Consider the following 16295-nt stretch of genomic DNA (forward strand, 5'->3'; position numbering starts at 1 on the left):
TCACAGGTTAATGAGTTATACATGGCCTCTGCCAATTTGGCAGAAGAAATAACAAAAAAACTTACCAGGATCGGGAACAGATCTCACGGCGCCCGACGACACAAATACGATGCGCGACTTGGACGCCACCAGCTTCTCGCGCAAAAGATGCACAAGGTAAAATTGAGCTGAGGGGCAAGCACAAAAGAATCAGCTTTTGTTTTTTTGCAACATCTCACTTCAAAAAAAAGACTGCGAACTTCGACCAGCAGTGTTTGTCCCCCTTACCAACATGATTCACCACGGCAGACTCGCACCATCGGTAGCCGCGCGGATTCACCACGGCGGGTTTCGTGATGCCGGCGTTGAGGAAAAGGTAGTCAATCTTGGCGTCGCCGATGGCGTCGAGGGTCGCCTCGGCAAACGTCCTTGTGCCTTTGAGGTCGGCGAGGTCCAGCGGAAGCACCTCGACCTTGTTGGCGGATTCAAAGGTGACGTCGCGGAGCGACAGCTGCATGCCGGACGGGTTGCGGGCGCCAAGCACCACGCGATACGGCTGCGGAGCCTGGAGGAGCTGCTTGAGCGCCTCGAAGCCCTTTGAATAGCATTAGAATGATGGCATTTTGGCCTGTGGGGGGGGGGGGGGGTTTGTCAAGGACTTGCGAGGCCCGAGGTGACGCCAGTGGCAATGATGGTCTTTGCGGCAGACGCCATGCTTGTGAGCTGTGTAAGATTTTTGCAGTTTAGTTGAATGAAAAAAAGTATTCTTGATCTGTGAGTTGAATGATAAAAGAGAGCTGATATAGGCTTGATGAGATGGAGTATTCCGAAATGACCAATGCCTTGATGTATAACGATTTCGGGCTGTCAAGCATTGCGGGGTTACAAGTCGATGACTGGCCAGAAAGGGACGATCACCTGGCCGATCGTGAAATGGGACACACGCTAACTGGATCTTGGACGATCACTTATAATTCAAAGGACTTGAATATCATTGGCTAACAAGGACAATCAATATTTTACATTTTTTTCATCTTTTCAAGCTCAAGTCTCGAGCTGTTGCACGGATTGACTCCCCCCCCCCCCCCCCCCTCCTTCACCTTACTTACACCCGCTCCAGCGCTCTTTGTAGCTGCAACCGCACCAGCCATTCCGGCGAGTCGTCGTCTTGGTGCAAGATCGCATCCAAGCAAATAATCGAAACGCAGCGCGCCATGACTGTCCCGCGCGCCACGACATCACAGCCATAGCCGGCTTCGGCAGCGATGCGCGCCGCGGCGGCCGCGCCCACGCTAATGGCCAGGCCGTGAATGTCGACGGCCGGATCCCCGACGCAGGCGTCGCTCCAGTCAATGACGCCGGTGAGGCGGCCCGTGTCGGGGTCGACAAAGATGTGTTCGCCCTTGAGGTCGGCGTGCAAGAAGACGGGCGTGTAGGTGGCGTGGGCGTCGGCTTCCGAAATGTGCAGCGCTTGATCCATGTCTTGGCCGCGCGGCAACAAATTCTCGACAACGAGATGGCTTTCGTTGTTGTTGGTGTTGTTATTGTTGCGGCTAATGAGTCGTTGCCAGGCGGCGCGGGCGCGCTGCCACAGCTCGAAAAGGAAGAGAGGCTCGGCGTCGAGTAATCCTGCTGCTGCGCGTGCTCGTTGGATGGGTGTCTTTTGGAAGAGGACAAGCATGTGCGCAAGGTCACTTTCTGTCGCGGCATTGACGCTGGACGGGGAAGCCTCGATTGACACGCCGGGCAGCTTTTGATACAAGCCAAAGGGCCGCTGGACCTCATCCCACACGCCGATGTCGAGGCAGGTTGGCACGACTGCTGAGCTGGGCTCGATGGACTTGAGCACTTGCCATGTTGCTTCTTCTCGAATCAGCGGTGTGCTGTCTTGCTTGTCCGCCCGTACACGAAGAACGAAAGCATCGTTGATGATCCAGACTAAATGTTCGCCGCCTTCCCCGCTACGTACAATCTGGCGGATCGGCTTTGGCACCTTGTCGACTGTGGCCAGGAATCGGACAATGGCGTCGTTTGTTATTATTTCTCCATGTTGCGACATGTTGGAGATGAGGATGACCGCCTGGTAATCCAAGGCGCTCTGTCCGTCGCACCGGATGCTTGTAGGGTGAAGGATGAGTCACGCCGGATGCTGTTATAGTGAAGCACAACTAATACCTCCCCGACACTTGATGGGCAAACGAATAATTCTCATGATTCATTTTACTTGGTATACTTTATATCTGCGTATATTCCCGCTATAGCCCTTTGTGCAGCCAAAGTCTCCAGCTCTTCTGCAGTGTGCGATGCACTGGCAGAGCTTATACTCTCTTCGCTGGTACCCGGAAAGTACACCCCATCACTCTTGCACACAACATTTTCTTCAGGCAGACTACCATTATCAAAATACGCACGCATGTATTGTGCCACGCACAACGACGGCATGGCAATGGATGCATGGCCATAGGCGTCAAGCGCAACCAGACGCGACCCGACAAACACCTTTTGCGCGGCCTGCGCGGCAGAGTAGGGACACGCGGGGTCATGGGTTGTCGACAGAATCAATAGCGGAGTGGCCGTTTCGACTCTTTGCTTTGGCAGGTAGGAATGAGTCCTAGGAACGTTCCACTGCTGCTTGACGTGAAGATCCAGCATGTCACCGAGGGCAAATCGGTACTTGTCAAAGTATGGGAGAAGCTTCTCCATTAAGCGTATTCGAGCCTGGGGCCAGAACGTCGGTCCAGATTGGCCATCATTCATTTCAACCACAAGGTTGGCCCTTGGCACGTTGCCAAATGGTTCGTCGTTGACGTAGGCGAGAAACATGCCGGTTGCGTTGCCCTCTTGTAGATCTGCCAGCCGGGGGGCGAGCGCAGGCCAGCGCTTGGGCGTGTGCATCTCGTGGAAGAGGCCCGTGATTCGCGCGGCAAAGTCATCAACGATGCCATATACCGAGCCATTCACATACGCACTGGCCGGGTTCCTGTACAATGAGTTTATGACACTAGTCACGTTTTCTCTGAGTTTCGGACCAGTTTTGCCATATTTGCTTAATGCGCAGGCGTCTCCTGCACGGACGCACTCTTCAAAGAAGCCGTCAACGACGGCATCAGTGTCAGCATAACGTTGCGCGTCCATTAAATCCTCAAACCAGGAGAACTGATCCGGGACGCCGTCAATGACCATGCGCTCTAAACGTTGAGGAAAGAGCGTGGCGTAGACCTGGCCGAGCAGTGAGCCGTAGCTCATGCCCCAGTAAAACATGCTTTCCTGTCCAAGGGCATCGATGATGCTATTCATATCCGCGGCTACCTGCGGAGTATTGACGTATTGGAGATGCTCGCCGGCATTTTCTCTGCAGGCGCGCACGTAGTTGGTCGACCACGCGTACAGGTAGGGGCTGTCCCTGATGAGGTCTGTTGTGCGCCGCGGCCTCAGCCTTTTCTGTGACTCTGCATCGACGTAGCACGTCGCGCTGGGCGTCGACGCGCCGAGTCCCCGCGCATCAAAGCCGACAATGTGAAATCTCCCGCCAAGGAGCCGGCTGAGCTTCTCGCCAGCGCTGTAGACGCTGCCGATTCCGCTCGCGCCCGGCCCGCCAGTGTGGATGAGCAGATTCTGGCTGGCGTGCTTGCCGCGCATGCGGACGAGCGGAATCGTAAACGTCTCATTGCTGGAATTGGTGCTGTTGAACTGATCCATGGGCACGTCCACGGTGCCGCATTCGAGGTCGTCGTGGCCCGTCACGTCACCACACAGCCGCCACTTGATGGACTCGCCGGCGTACATCCGCAGCTGCGGTTCTGCGCGGCGCGGCCATGATTTCCCGTAGGAGATGAGGAATTCCCAGGACAGCAGGATCCAGAAGGTGAATACTGCGATGAAGAGTGCCGCGCTAGATGTCGGTCGCTGACGCTGGGCCTCTTGTCGCGGGGCGAGAGACGCGCCCAGAAGCGCCTGCTTTTCCATGGGTTTTTGCGCTCTATAGTAGGGTGAATCGGTAGACGAACTTGAAAAATGTGCGCCAGATTGGTTAGATGTTGCTTGAAATTGCCAGTTTCAAATTTTGTAATGGAATGATGAATGTGGTTGTAGAGAAGAGATGGGCAGAATAGGCTAAGCGAAGCCTGATGCTCGTACTACGTAACCAAGTCTGATGCAGCATCACTGTGTGGGTGGCTCAGAGTCACTGGTGCTGCGCAGTGTTGCCGCAAACTGGGTGGAAATGGCTTACTGGGAAATTTTTAGATGAAGAGAGGCCTGCTACATGGGTAAAGCGAATCATTTTTGTTTTTTTTTTTTTTTTGGTATTGATGCGTATATGATAATGAGTGTTTCGCGTGTCACCATGACACAAATGCGGCCTACTTGACGACAAGTGATTGACATGGATATACGGAACAAAACAGAGCCAATTTACGTCGTGATGGGACCGAACTCGAATATTGTAAATAGAGTAAAACAATGATTTGCAATACAAATTAGACCTCTCTGAGCATTCGCTCGACTACTCCAAAACTCCGTATCGCGCGGTAGCAACCTTCGCACGCCTATATAAATGCACAAGTAAAACTCCCTCGCAGACTCTCCCATTGACAATTCTTGCTGAACAAACCCAAAAGCCCCCACCCCCCTCCGCCTCGCCAGCAGCGCAAAATATTTACCCCTTGTTCTGCTGAGCCTCAATCTCATAGAGCTGCGGCACCAAATCCCGTAAGCAATCCTCCAGCCCTCGCCACGACACGCCCAGCACCCGCTCCGTCTCTGTCGCGTCGACACCGAAATGCGTATGCGCCTCGCGCACGCCCGGCTTCCCCAGCGGGATCCTGGCCTGATATGCGGGCGGCAGGACCTTTCTCGCCACGTCGGCGAGCTCCTGGTTGCAGTAGACGCCCTGCGCGAGGAGGAACCTGCGGCCGCCGGCCTCGGGCACCGCCAGCGCGCGGACGTGCGCGTCGGCCACGTCGCGCACGTCGACCCAGACGGGGCCCTTTGTCGGCGGCAGCACGGCGCCGGCGCCGGCGTCGGCGCCGGCAACAGCCCAGACGAGGAGGTTGCTCGTGTTTACGTCGGCGATGCTGCGGGGCTTGGCTTTGGGCAGAAACGGGCCAAAGACCATGGCCGGACACAAGCTGACCAGGTCAAACCCGACAGCAGCGGCGCGGCTCTTCTTGTCGTTTGCCGCGACGAAGCGCCAGGCGGCGCGCTCCGCGGCCGTCTTGCACGCGCGATACGCGGTGGCGGCGTCGGCGGCGTCCACGCCATCCGCGTACGTCAGCGGACTCCAATCGCGAGCCGTGTACGTCTTGGCGGGCTGCAACCCGGCGGCGGCGTCGTAGATGCAGGCAAAGCTGTTGGTGTGGACGACGCGCTTGACGGAGCGCATGGCGGCGCAGGCCTCGAGGAGGGCGGTGGCGCCGCGCACGGCGGGCACCATGAGCTCGCGCTCGAAATCGGTGGCGCGGTAGTGAAAGGGCGATGCGAGGTGCAGGACGGCGGCGGGGGAGAGCGGCTCGAGCGCGGCGCGGTACTGGTCCGGGTCGGTGATGTCGGCGACGACGACGACGGAGAGCTTGGGGTGCTGCGCGCCGGCGCCGGCGCCGCCGCCGGCGTGGGCCTGCCGCACGGCGTCGACCTTGGCGTGGGATCGGACGGTGCCGACTACGCGGTAGCCCTTTTCGAGGAGCGCGGCGATACAGTGCTGCGCAATGAAGCCGTTGGCGCCGGTGACGGCCACGAGGGCGGGCGCCTCAATGGGCATGGCGACTTTTGAAGGCATTCGTTGGAGGGGGGGGGTGGGAGGGAGGAGTGAGATGTTGAATTTTGCTGCGTTTTCGTATCGCGGTAGGAAAGCTTTTGATTTTCGTAGTGTAATTTGAAACGGCAGAAGTAAAAGCGCTTGCAGGAAAGACGGTTCACTCTGAAAAGTGCCGAAATGCAAATGTTGGGCAATTTCTGTAGTTCAGATTGGCGCTATCGTGAGTCACTATCGTGAGTCTCTGCACATTCGTTGAAAGCAGGCAGTTCTGGTCAGGCCGGTACTTCCAAATCGTTAATCTTGAGAGAGAGGGAGAGAGAGAAAGAGAGGAAAAAGGGTGAAGCAGACTTTTGTTTCTCTTTGGTCCGCTACTCTCAACAAAAGGTCCAAAAGTCGGGGGACCTTTTGCAAAGAACTACTAATAATACTGGCTTCGACAATGGCGGCGCCTCAATTCAACGTCTTGCGACTCGGCGGTCCGCGCTGGGTCGCGCTGCTCAGCTATCATTTAATTATTCGTACCTTATTTTTTGGAAATTCCGCCGGCATAACTAAACTTTTGTGGGCTTGACAAGTTGCCTGAATCATTTTTTTTTGTGCCGGCGGCGTCGCATAGGTAGTAGACAGGTGAAAAGCAAGCCACGGCAATAGCTTAAATAAAAATAAAAATAAAAATAAAAAAGCCAAGGTTTTTTTCCCTCCTCGTGCTGTAATTGGTTTGGAACGCCCAGGCCGCCCGGATGTCGCCCTGCCTTGTCAATTCTTATCCGCGGCGCGCCAGACAAAAAAAAAAAAGAGACGAACGTGAAAAAGGAAATGATGGACAACTATCCGTACTTTCGTTATTAACTAGGGGATTTTGCAAATCCGCCTTGACGTAACCTGGCCCATTGTGACGCTGACCAGTAAATATTTCCTTTTGCCCCCTTCCCTTTCCCCTCCCCCTCCCCCTCCCGCGGGCCGCTGCTCTGATATGACCGCATCCGACAACATAGGTTCTAGCGCAGCACTGCAGCCGTCGCAACTTAGGACAATGGCAAGAATGGTTATGGCTGGATGGAAACGAAGAAGAGAGGCACGATGCTGCAAGATGCAAGTGGCTCTGATTCGAGATGCAACCCCCAATTCTCTCTTGGACTTTTTTTTTTTTTTTTTTTTTTTTCGCCGTACCGAGTACATACATACATAGATAGTTCTGGGCTCCATCAGATCGTGGCAATGGTAAGACAGCGGAGATGCGACCCGCCGATGCAAGTCTCACAGGAATGTGAATCGTATTATTAGCCCGGTACCGTTTTTCACAGTCTTTTCCGATACCCGACGAGTGTCATGGCTAGTTATGAGGCGAGGGCATGTACGGAGCCTTTTGAACCGACTCTGCCCGCTCCGTTGGCAGTGGACCACTCACTACAAGATGCTGGTTTTGGGGCTATTTTCCGTTCGTGGCTTGCTATTCGTTAGCACTCACCACTCCAAGGCATCAGGCCAGCGGACAATGCTGCTGAAGGCTGGCCCAGCTGAGAGGGGCTTTTCAAGTCGATGTCTTGGAGTGGCATCATGTCTTGTCGGGATGCGTCTCAAAATCATGCGATACTGCACATTTTCCGTCCCGAATCCAATCATCCAACATGGTAACAGTGTACTCAGTATTGTGTGTATTGTGTGATGCACTGATGCTTGAAATTCCTTTGACCCTGAACTCTGCCGCGCAAATAAAGTCGCAACTCCACCTGGCCTGGTTTTGGCCACTTTCCCCAGAATGTACCGTCTCATAATCAGCAACTAACGAAATAGATCGTTGGGTACCGTAGATCAAGGGAAGCGGTTCGCGCATGCACCCAAGCACCCTACCGCAGCCTAAATTTAGAATCCGATTTATGCACTTGCACATTAGGACACGGTTGGTCAACTAAATAGAAGAAGACGACTGCAACTTGCGGCAATGCTGAAATCTGCCGTGTTACGTATACCTCACTTTTGGCCACAAAGCCCACCTTTGTTTCCATGTGGTTCGTATCTTTATACATGTACGTTACTCAACATGCAATCTATCCTAATTTAAAGAAGTAAAAAAAAAAAAAAATACAGGGGTTTGGTATCTTGTCTAATCGCTTGCACTCCCTTCGAGGCTATATTGCCTGGCAAAGGGTTTTTTTTCTTTTTCAGGGCCATTGCCGTCTTTTGTCTAGTACATGTAGACAAACTTGTTATTCTTTAGATCTGTTTCTTCCTCATTCAGCACTTTTGTAGCATCGGCCTCGCCTCGCGCAATCGCGTCCATGGCCGCTTTTCTCGCCGCCGCATTCCTACGATTGCGCACAGCATACAGCATCCGCAAAAGCACCGCAATGACAATGCCCACTCCGGTGACGCAAAACACGGTAATTTTGGCCGGAATGTACTGCGGAGCGTCCTGCGGGCGAAACGTCTGCGGGCCAATGATGCAGGCGCACGCATTGGCAAACGACACCAGGCCCGTCACAAAGACCTTTTTTGTATATCCTTGGACGTTGGCGCCAATCATGCTGAAAATCAACACGAGCGGAGCAATGTCCAAGTTCACCAGGTACACGCCGGCGAGCGCAGCCGCTTTCGCCTTGGCAAAGGACATGAGTCCGGCGCCCAGCATGCTGGGAATCAGCAGCAGCACGATGCCGAGCCAGCGGGGGAAATTGTACAAGATGGCCATGGTGGACGCGGTCGTGCCGAAAATGGTCACGACGCCCGACACCATGGTGAGCAGGGCCGAATGCTTGGGGCTAAAGTCAAAGCTCCGAATCACGACGGCGGAGAAGCTGGTGATGAAGCCGCCCGGAATCACCGTGGCCAGCGTAAAGAGCACAAAGAGCAGGACCTGCGCGTCGCCCAGCGCTTCGCGGATGCCCGACCAGCGAAAGATTTTGGCGCCGTTGCCGGCCTGGTCCAGGAGCAGGCTGTCCCGGACCAGGTCCTTTTCCGTGTCGCTGAGAAACGCGGCCGTCTCGAGGGACCGCGGCAGCAAGGAAAACACGGCGAGGCCGGTCATGAGGTTGATGGCGCCGGCGACGGCAAACATGACGCGCCAGCTGGCAAAGGACGCGGTGGCGGGCGCGTGCTGGGCGGCCCAGGAGATGAGGCCGCCGACGATCTGGCCGACGCCGACGCCGCTGTACCAGAGGCCCATGCGCGGAACGGCCTGCCGCTTCGTGTACCACTGCGTCGTGACCATGATGAGGGCCGGCGCGACCACGGCCTCGCCCACGCCGAGCAGCGTCCGCAGCGCCGCGATGCCCGCGAACCCGCGCGCCGCCGCCATGCAGCACACGGCCACGCCCCAGAGACACACATTGGCCCCGAGCACCCGGCTGACGGGAAAGCGCTGAAGCAGCGCGCCCTGTGGCAGCTGCCCGGCCGCCATGCCAATGTACAGCGTCGTCGCGAGCCACTGGAACTGGCCCGGTCGCAGCGACAGGTCCGCCTCGAGGCCCATGACGTTGGCGTAGCCGATGAGGATCTTGTCGAGAAACTCGAGAAAGTAGCACATGAACATGAGCGGCAGCACGACCCAGTCGATTTTTCGGTAGATGCGCTGCAGCTCGGCCTCGTCGCACCGAATCAGGGGCGCCTGGCTGGATTCGCAGCAGCTTGAATCCTCCATGGCCACCATTGTTTGTCGCGATTGGTGCGAGTTACTGCTGATTAATAGAAAAAATCGAATAAACACAAAAACACACAAAAAAGTGTGCGAAAAAAGGGGGCAAGTGGCAAGTCCTTTTGTGTTGGCTCGTCTTGTCCTTTTCAAACTGCTCGATTTCAGGAATCCCAGAGTCTCGTCTCGGATCCCGTTGGACCACGTCGTTGGGCTTCGTGGCGCTCTTGTCGCAAAAGCCTCTGACCCGGGCAGATGAGATTCTCCAATCCGCGATGCACCCACTACTTTTTTGACAGACTGTTGAATTCCTCTTTTTTTTTTTTTCTTCTTCTTCTTTAACAAAAAAGCAAAGCCACACAACAATCGCTCTCAAGCTGGGTATTATTAGCGTTAAGACAACGCAGCGCAACCAGCAGCTACTCTGAGACAAGTTTGGTTGGCGGCGGGCGCTAATCTCCTCGCATTAGGAAACGGGAAAATAAAATAGAAACGTGGCGTCGTAAAGGATTAAAAAAAAGAATTTGCGAATTCTCGACGCGGTAAAAACCAGATGATGATGGGCCCTTACCCGCGACACACCAACAAGTTCAAGTGTTGTGCGTGTGCGTTGGTGGGCGGCGTTTGCGAAAGCTTAGAGAAGAAATGCCCGTGGCAATCTCTGCATCCGGGAAAAAGTCGTCAAGTGAGTAATGAACAATCATAAGCACAGTGTAGGGGTTGTAAGAGCCAGCTCTGACCCCAGCCCATAGTTGGGCCCAGAAACCCCATCTTTTGAAATCGATTCCAGTCGTCGTCTTACGTCTTACCGCAAGAAACCTGATAAGGATTGGGATGATGCAGCTATAGTTCCGCTGTAGAAACTTTCCGCCCTTGCGAAAGAGGGGCGCTTTTTGATGGGTATATTTTGCGGTTTGCGGTCCTCGGTCAGCAACATGTCTTGATTAATTTACAGACGAAGTGAGAGTTGTGACTTGAAACTCTGCCGCTCTTCTTCGCCATCAGTCACCTACTGGTGACAAATAGCAATGCTAGAATGCTACATGTCTTTCCTTTCCTTTTTTTTTTTTTTTCTTTTTCTCCTGTATCCGAGCTACACTGATCAAGGGTATCTTCGTGGGCCGCGGGCAATGTATATACATAAGGCGCTGAAGGAACAAGCAAACAGGCAAACAAAATCTTGGTTCTAGCTTCCGACTGACGTGTTCAAAAATCATTTGCCAAAAATACAACAGTCCTGACGAGACTCCGGTTTGAGACGAGGCTACTCGGTAAAGTGCTGGTAGCCCTGCCTTGAACTCAAGTAACTCGGTTGCCAAAGTACTGTCCATCACAACAATGAAACATGACTCATTGTCTCAAGTGACGCCAATCTCAACTGAGTTGTCAAGTTCATGGTGTACGCTCAAATAGCGCCGGGCCAACACTCACCGAGGCCCGAATGTCCATCTCTGTGTGAGGCCGGCTTTCGCAACTTGTCCGATTTCTTGGGTCAGAATAAAAGCGGGCTGCATGCCGGCCGCGCAATACCGAGGATCCCTGTTCTTGCCTTCAACAACCCCATTTTATATACTCGATGCCTCTGTTTAATTGATGCCGAGGACAGCGCCCCCGATTTTGCTCTTGTTTGCTAACAAGACAACAAGGCGAAAATGCAGAGAGCTGCAGTCGACGCAAAAATCCATTTCAACACACAGTCCCACGTGCGATATGTGACTGCGATTACAACCTACATCGCACGCAACTGAACTGAGCGCGATAACCTCGATATTCATGACGATGACTTTCAGGACATGTATTAATGCTGCATTGCATGCGCATGGGGCCACATGTCCGCGCAATGGCATGACGACGAGGGCGCTAGAACTAGTGCTGATGAGATACACCCACTGTATGTCTGCCAAACAACAGAAGAGGGTCGCCGCCCACATGTATGCGGCTCAAAGAGATATCATTATTGTGTATTACAAGTGAGGTGCCGTCTGATTGGGCTGTGGTGCGACGAGGGTAGTAACGAACTAACGATACAGGCCCGACTCAACATGCGGCCAATGTACTGCGCTAATCTTTTCGCAAAGACGACGGCTGCGTACCATTGTCTCACTTGGGACAGACGGCATGCTTTTCCGTATCGACGCAACTGTAGAAAAATAACGTATAATCTCGGAGTACTTTTGGATGATAGTAGAGCCCTGAAGATATAACAAAGACATTGCGAGGCTTCAGGTAGATCCCTGACAGTATGCCTGATGGATTCTCGATAGTATCGCTATCACTCTGCAATTATACCCTCTAGGAACCTACTCCCTATTATAGCGATTATTATCTTCCAACCCTTATTATCGAGTCCTTGCTCGTATACTTGTGTGAGCTTGGCGCAACCACTTATTACTTTGAGGGCAACCTCCGTACAAGGACGACGAGGTTATTTATGACAGATTGTCCTGTCTGACGGCAATGATGCATTATGAAGATGCCGTAATCAAAAATTTGCAACAAAAAGACAAAAAAAAAAAAAACAAAAAAGAACAGCCCCTTCCCCTCCCCCGCCGCACGGCTGACAGCCACAGAGGGGGATCAACAACATCGGTGCTTCTGCCGGAGCTGCTCCACCGTCGCATCGCCGCGCCGGCGTGTGCTTGCATGGAACCGCTCTTGGCAACAACCTCACACACACACACACACACACACACAATGCCGCGGATCAGAGGCAACGAGCTAGTCAGCTCGAGTCAACTACCCAGAACTTCAAGGGATCGACGGGCACCTAATTAAATATGGCTTCATGTTTTGCTTTGCGCGCGCGCCGTGCATTGCATGGTCATGTTTCCACGAAAACGAGTCACGTCAATACCGCCGCAAACTCTTGGGGTAACCGCGGGCCGGGGGAGGATAAAAGAGGCGGAATGCCTTTCCGCAGAGGAGCAGCAAAGAACAAACTGGACGTCTACTTGCTAATCTCGGTAATTTCGTTTCCTGCTCTTCCAACTACTCTAAAGCCTCAATTGAAGCTTTTCATACACGCCGTATCTTTTTTTTTCCTTTTTTTTCCCACTTCTCAAGAAAGACACTTTCTATAGACGCCCATGACGTCCGCCCCGGACCCCGCCGTGTAACGAACATTGACCATTATCGGCGCCGGCGGCCCTCGCCGGCCTCTCCGCCGCCATTCTGCCCTCCGCCGTGCCGGCCAACTCCCGTCACCATCTACGAGCGCCGCGCCTTTTGCCAACAAAGTCGGCGCCCTGCCCTCTTCCCTCGCCTCCAACGGCGCGCGCTTCGGTCTACCGACTACCCATAACCTGCACCCGCGTGCGATCTTGCACCCGGGCGTGCTCAAGGAAACGGCGGTGGCGCGCAGGACGGCGAGGGGGGCGGCCGTGCTCAAGACGTGTGGCGGAGAGCGACGGCGCTGGGATCCGGAAACGGGGCGTGGTGCCCGGGGGGGGGTTCGAAGATGGAGAGGAGGAGAGAGAGAGAGGCATGAGTTGGGTGGTGTGGCGCGGATGACATACACGCAGCGCGATGCGCGGCGAGACTGGCGCGTGCCGCCCGACGTGACGTCGTCCGAGTCGTGCTGCTACCGCTGCATCATCATCACCTGCGACAAGCTCGCCGCGCTCGAGGTGGTGGCCGCGTGGCAGAGGGAAAAGGGCGAGGTTGGCACAGATACGGAGAGCAAGTCAAGTCGGTGAGTGGTATAAACATGGTATGCTTAATAGGTGGGTAATATCCGTGGTACATTGGTAAGTGGTATAACTCGGTGTATGTTGGTATATAATAATCAGCGCCGCTCATAGTGTTCGTGAGATGCAAAGAGAAAAGTCTATCTGCGTTGTTGTTCAAGGAAAAGAAAGTCGCCCTTTCAAAAGACAACTAGCCCATGCATCTCTTCATATCGAATCCTCGCCCAATTCACAATGGCACCCGTCCCCGCCGTGTCATCTCTCCTCGACCACACGCGCTCCACCAGGTCCCTCGCATTAAACACGTACCCAAAGCCGCACGTCCTCTCCATGACGAGCAGCCTGTCCTGGATAATCAACCGGTGCTCGTATTTGGAGCACGCGCCACCGGCCATGACGAGCGGAAATAGCACGCACGCCTCGAGCGGGCTGCCGTAGCGAATCTTTTGCACGGCGTCAAGAATGGCCCCGACGCACTGGTCGACTTTGGGATCCGTGAGCTCGTAGCCCTCGACGACCTGGTGCAGGCGCAGACGAACGGCGTTTTCAAAGGCCACGGCCGCGTGGAGCACGTCGTCGCCGCCGGGTGAAAGCGAGTAGACTGCGCGCGACATGCCGCCGTACTCGTACGACCAGTGGTTGATGCGCTCCTCAACTTGCTGTGCCTCTTCGCGAAAAGCGGCCTCGGAGGCGCGATCCACGCGCGTTTTGCGCTTGTCGGCGAGCGTGTTGACGCGATCGAGAAGATGGAAAAGCTCCTTTGGGATACCGTACACGGCCGAGTCGTCTTCATCTGGGCTGAATGAGAGGCGGTTGAGCGCGGCAGCCTCGGCTTCCTCATCGCCGATGAGAGGAGGGCGACAGGTAGATGTCGTGGCAGCAGAGTCAAGGAAGCGAGCCAGTCGCAGCAGAAACTTGTAGTGTCCGGTCAACATTTCGCCTTGTTGAGTCATGAGAGTGATCAAGAGCCGTTTGGCGCCCTTGAGATGCAACTTCCATCCTTCGCTCGTGCCGTCAAACAACTCGGTCATGCAGAGCAGCAAACTTGCGACTAGGGCAATATCTGCGCTCTGCTTGTCGACGTGGGGTAGCAGCTGGGCCAGTGCTGACGCCGCTTTGCCCTGGTGATAGAGACCCCTGCCACCCAACGTCGGTTGCAGCTTGCGCCAGTGGTTCGCCGACAGGGCGAGAATGCAGTGAAGAACAAGGTCGTTGCCCTGCGCCATGGGTAAAAGGTAATGGTTATATGGGTTGCTGGTAGAGTTTCTTCGTGAGAGAATGGACGAGACTATGGTGGAGTAATGGTTCATCAAGGCGCGGTCGTTTGTGGTTTGTAGTTGGGGAAGCAGCTGCGGAATATACACGGTGAGCGTGGGCTGATTGGGATCCATAGCGTCGTGGGTGCTGCCGTTGCTGACGGGTGTGAAGGCTTCTACCCAGGCCGGCGGCGAGGTGGACAAATCCCACGAGACCTTATCGGAGAGTGCCTCGGCATCCGACGTCGAGCTATCCTGCTTGATGACGGCAAATTCTGGTTTGACATCCGGGTGGTAGCTGCTTGCATTGCTGTTGCTTCTCCTATTAGCACTTGCGTTGGAGCGCGGCGAGCTGGTTGCACTGGGGCTGGGGCTCTGGCTCTGACGGAGGGGAATATCTATAATGGTCGGGTCGCCGCTGAGCTTTTCTGAAAGCGATTCCTTGCGCGCATCCAAAATCGGAGACTTGTCCTTGGAGCGCTCGGCAGGCCAGGCGCAGTCGAGACAGAGGCGTCGACAGTCGCCGCAGCGAGGCTTGGTCTCGTCGCACTTTTTCTTGCGACGCTTGCACATGAGGCAGCCGGTCTGGACGCGGCGGATGCGGGCCTTGGGGATGTCGCCCATGGCGCCAGGATAGCCGTCGCCGGCGCCGAGGGCATCCCGGGGCATGCAGGGCAGACTGAGGCGCACGCATCGCGCGCAGGGCAGGTTGCCGTCGCAGGCCTGCTTGATTTGGGCACAGCGATGGCACACAGGCCGGCTGTCGGAGCCCATGGCTTCGTCGGCTGTAATAAAATGAGAGGAGCGATGGAAGTAGGATTCTGTGTCGATGTCTCTGGGCGGAAGGAGAGGGGGTGTCCTTTCTTTGGTCGCTTTGTGTTGAAGGGCGGGTCGAGCCGAGGTCGCGGATATGGGTAGGAATCGACGGCTTGTCTGCAGGAGGGGAAGCAGTCAGGCGGGCAGGCGGGAGATTGGTGAATATGCGTAAATGTGGCTAGGACTGAGATGATGGGCAGACGGCGATGAAGGAGCAAAGAGGAAAAGGCGAGGAAAAGAAGGGCATCGAGATGGACTTGGGGGCGAAGCAGTGATGGGTTGATGGGCTGATGGATTGATGGGTTGATGGGTTGATGGGTTGATGGGTTGATGAGCGATGGAGAGCGGGCTTGGTCAGCGGGAGATGGGGGGCGACTGGCTGGCCAAGTCTGTAGGTGATCTGTGATATCCACCCACGTACCCTACTAGACCCCGTCTTGGGCGGTGGAAAGTGGGAAAACACGGGAGAACTTGACGGGATAGAAGCGAAAAGGGTGCAGATCTCCTCTTCTTTTTTTTTTCTTGCTCGCGGCGCCGGTGGCCTGGGTAGGCTTAGTCGTTGAGCGACGAGGCTTGCTTCTCGAGGCGAGGGGATTGAGCACACCATTATTAGAGGCATACCACTAGAGGCATACCACTAGAGGCATACCACTATCCGTAGAGCCATGGCGAATCACAGGGGGGAGGGCTGGGGGTTAGTGAGTTGGGTGACAGTGCGGGATGGTGGTGTGGCACTGAATTTTTTCTTTTAGGAAATCGCCGAGGCTGGTGGCTTGGGGACAATTACAGAAACGAGCAAAGAAGAAGACTGAAAGAAGCATCAGAGAAGCATTTCCAGCTCCGTGTGTGTGTGCAGCAGATGCAGAAATGCACATCATCTGCACCGTCAGCTTGTCAGGGCTCTCTGCTGCTTGACGGCATCATCGCCCCTCGTCTGCAGACGGGCTGCATGCTGCGAGGCGTCACCAGTAGGCAGGCTGGCAGGTATCAGTAGACTCCAGCCGGCGAACCAATGCCAAAAATCCCGCGCGATGCGGTCCCGCAGACTTGTGCTGCACCCTGGTCAGCCAGTAAAATTCGCCCAGTATTACGGGCCACGCCATATCTGACGGGATTGCCTCCCGTAACCACGCGACAAATGGACCAGTCAAGAAACTCATCCGTAAAACTCGCCC

At 55.0% G+C, this 16295-nt stretch overlaps 5 protein-coding genes across 5 annotated transcripts; all 5 read right to left on the reverse strand.

The window, feature by feature from the left end:
- Positions 1-15: 15 nt before the first annotated feature.
- BBA_06053 (short-chain dehydrogenase/reductase) lies at positions 16-693 on the reverse strand (the record flags this gene model as incomplete). The annotated part of the gene is made up of 4 exons (XM_008601150.1): positions 16-26; positions 66-167; positions 268-574; positions 658-693. 4 exons carry the CDS (start codon positions 691-693, stop codon positions 16-18), a joined length of 456 nt encoding a protein of 151 aa, XP_008599372.1.
- A 1506-nt stretch (positions 694-2199) lies between these two features.
- Positions 2200-3945, reverse strand: BBA_06054 (Alpha/beta hydrolase fold-1; the record flags this gene model as incomplete). Its single annotated transcript, XM_008601151.1, has 1 exon — positions 2200-3945. The coding sequence occupies one exon, from the start codon at positions 3943-3945 to the stop codon at positions 2200-2202; it is 1746 nt and encodes a 581-aa protein (XP_008599373.1).
- A 691-nt stretch (positions 3946-4636) lies between these two features.
- BBA_06055 (dihydroflavonal-4-reductase protein) lies at positions 4637-5737 on the reverse strand (the record flags this gene model as incomplete). Its single annotated transcript, XM_008601152.1, has 1 exon — positions 4637-5737. One exon carries the CDS (start codon positions 5735-5737, stop codon positions 4637-4639), a length of 1101 nt encoding a protein of 366 aa, XP_008599374.1.
- A 2182-nt stretch (positions 5738-7919) lies between these two features.
- On the reverse strand, positions 7920-9380 carry BBA_06056 (allantoate permease; the record flags this gene model as incomplete). Its single annotated transcript, XM_008601153.1, has 1 exon — positions 7920-9380. The coding sequence occupies one exon, from the start codon at positions 9378-9380 to the stop codon at positions 7920-7922; it is 1461 nt and encodes a 486-aa protein (XP_008599375.1).
- Positions 9381-13227: 3847 nt separating this feature from the next.
- On the reverse strand, positions 13228-15078 carry BBA_06057 (Fungal transcriptional regulatory protein; the record flags this gene model as incomplete). The annotated part of the gene is made up of 1 exon (XM_008601154.1): positions 13228-15078. One exon carries the CDS (start codon positions 15076-15078, stop codon positions 13228-13230), a length of 1851 nt encoding a protein of 616 aa, XP_008599376.1.
- Between the last annotated feature and the right edge of the window lie 1217 nt (positions 15079-16295).

Source organism: Beauveria bassiana (assembly GCF_000280675.1).
Source record: "Beauveria bassiana ARSEF 2860 unplaced genomic scaffold BBA_S00017, whole genome shotgun sequence".
Lineage (NCBI taxonomy): Eukaryota > Fungi > Ascomycota > Sordariomycetes > Hypocreales > Cordycipitaceae > Beauveria > Beauveria bassiana.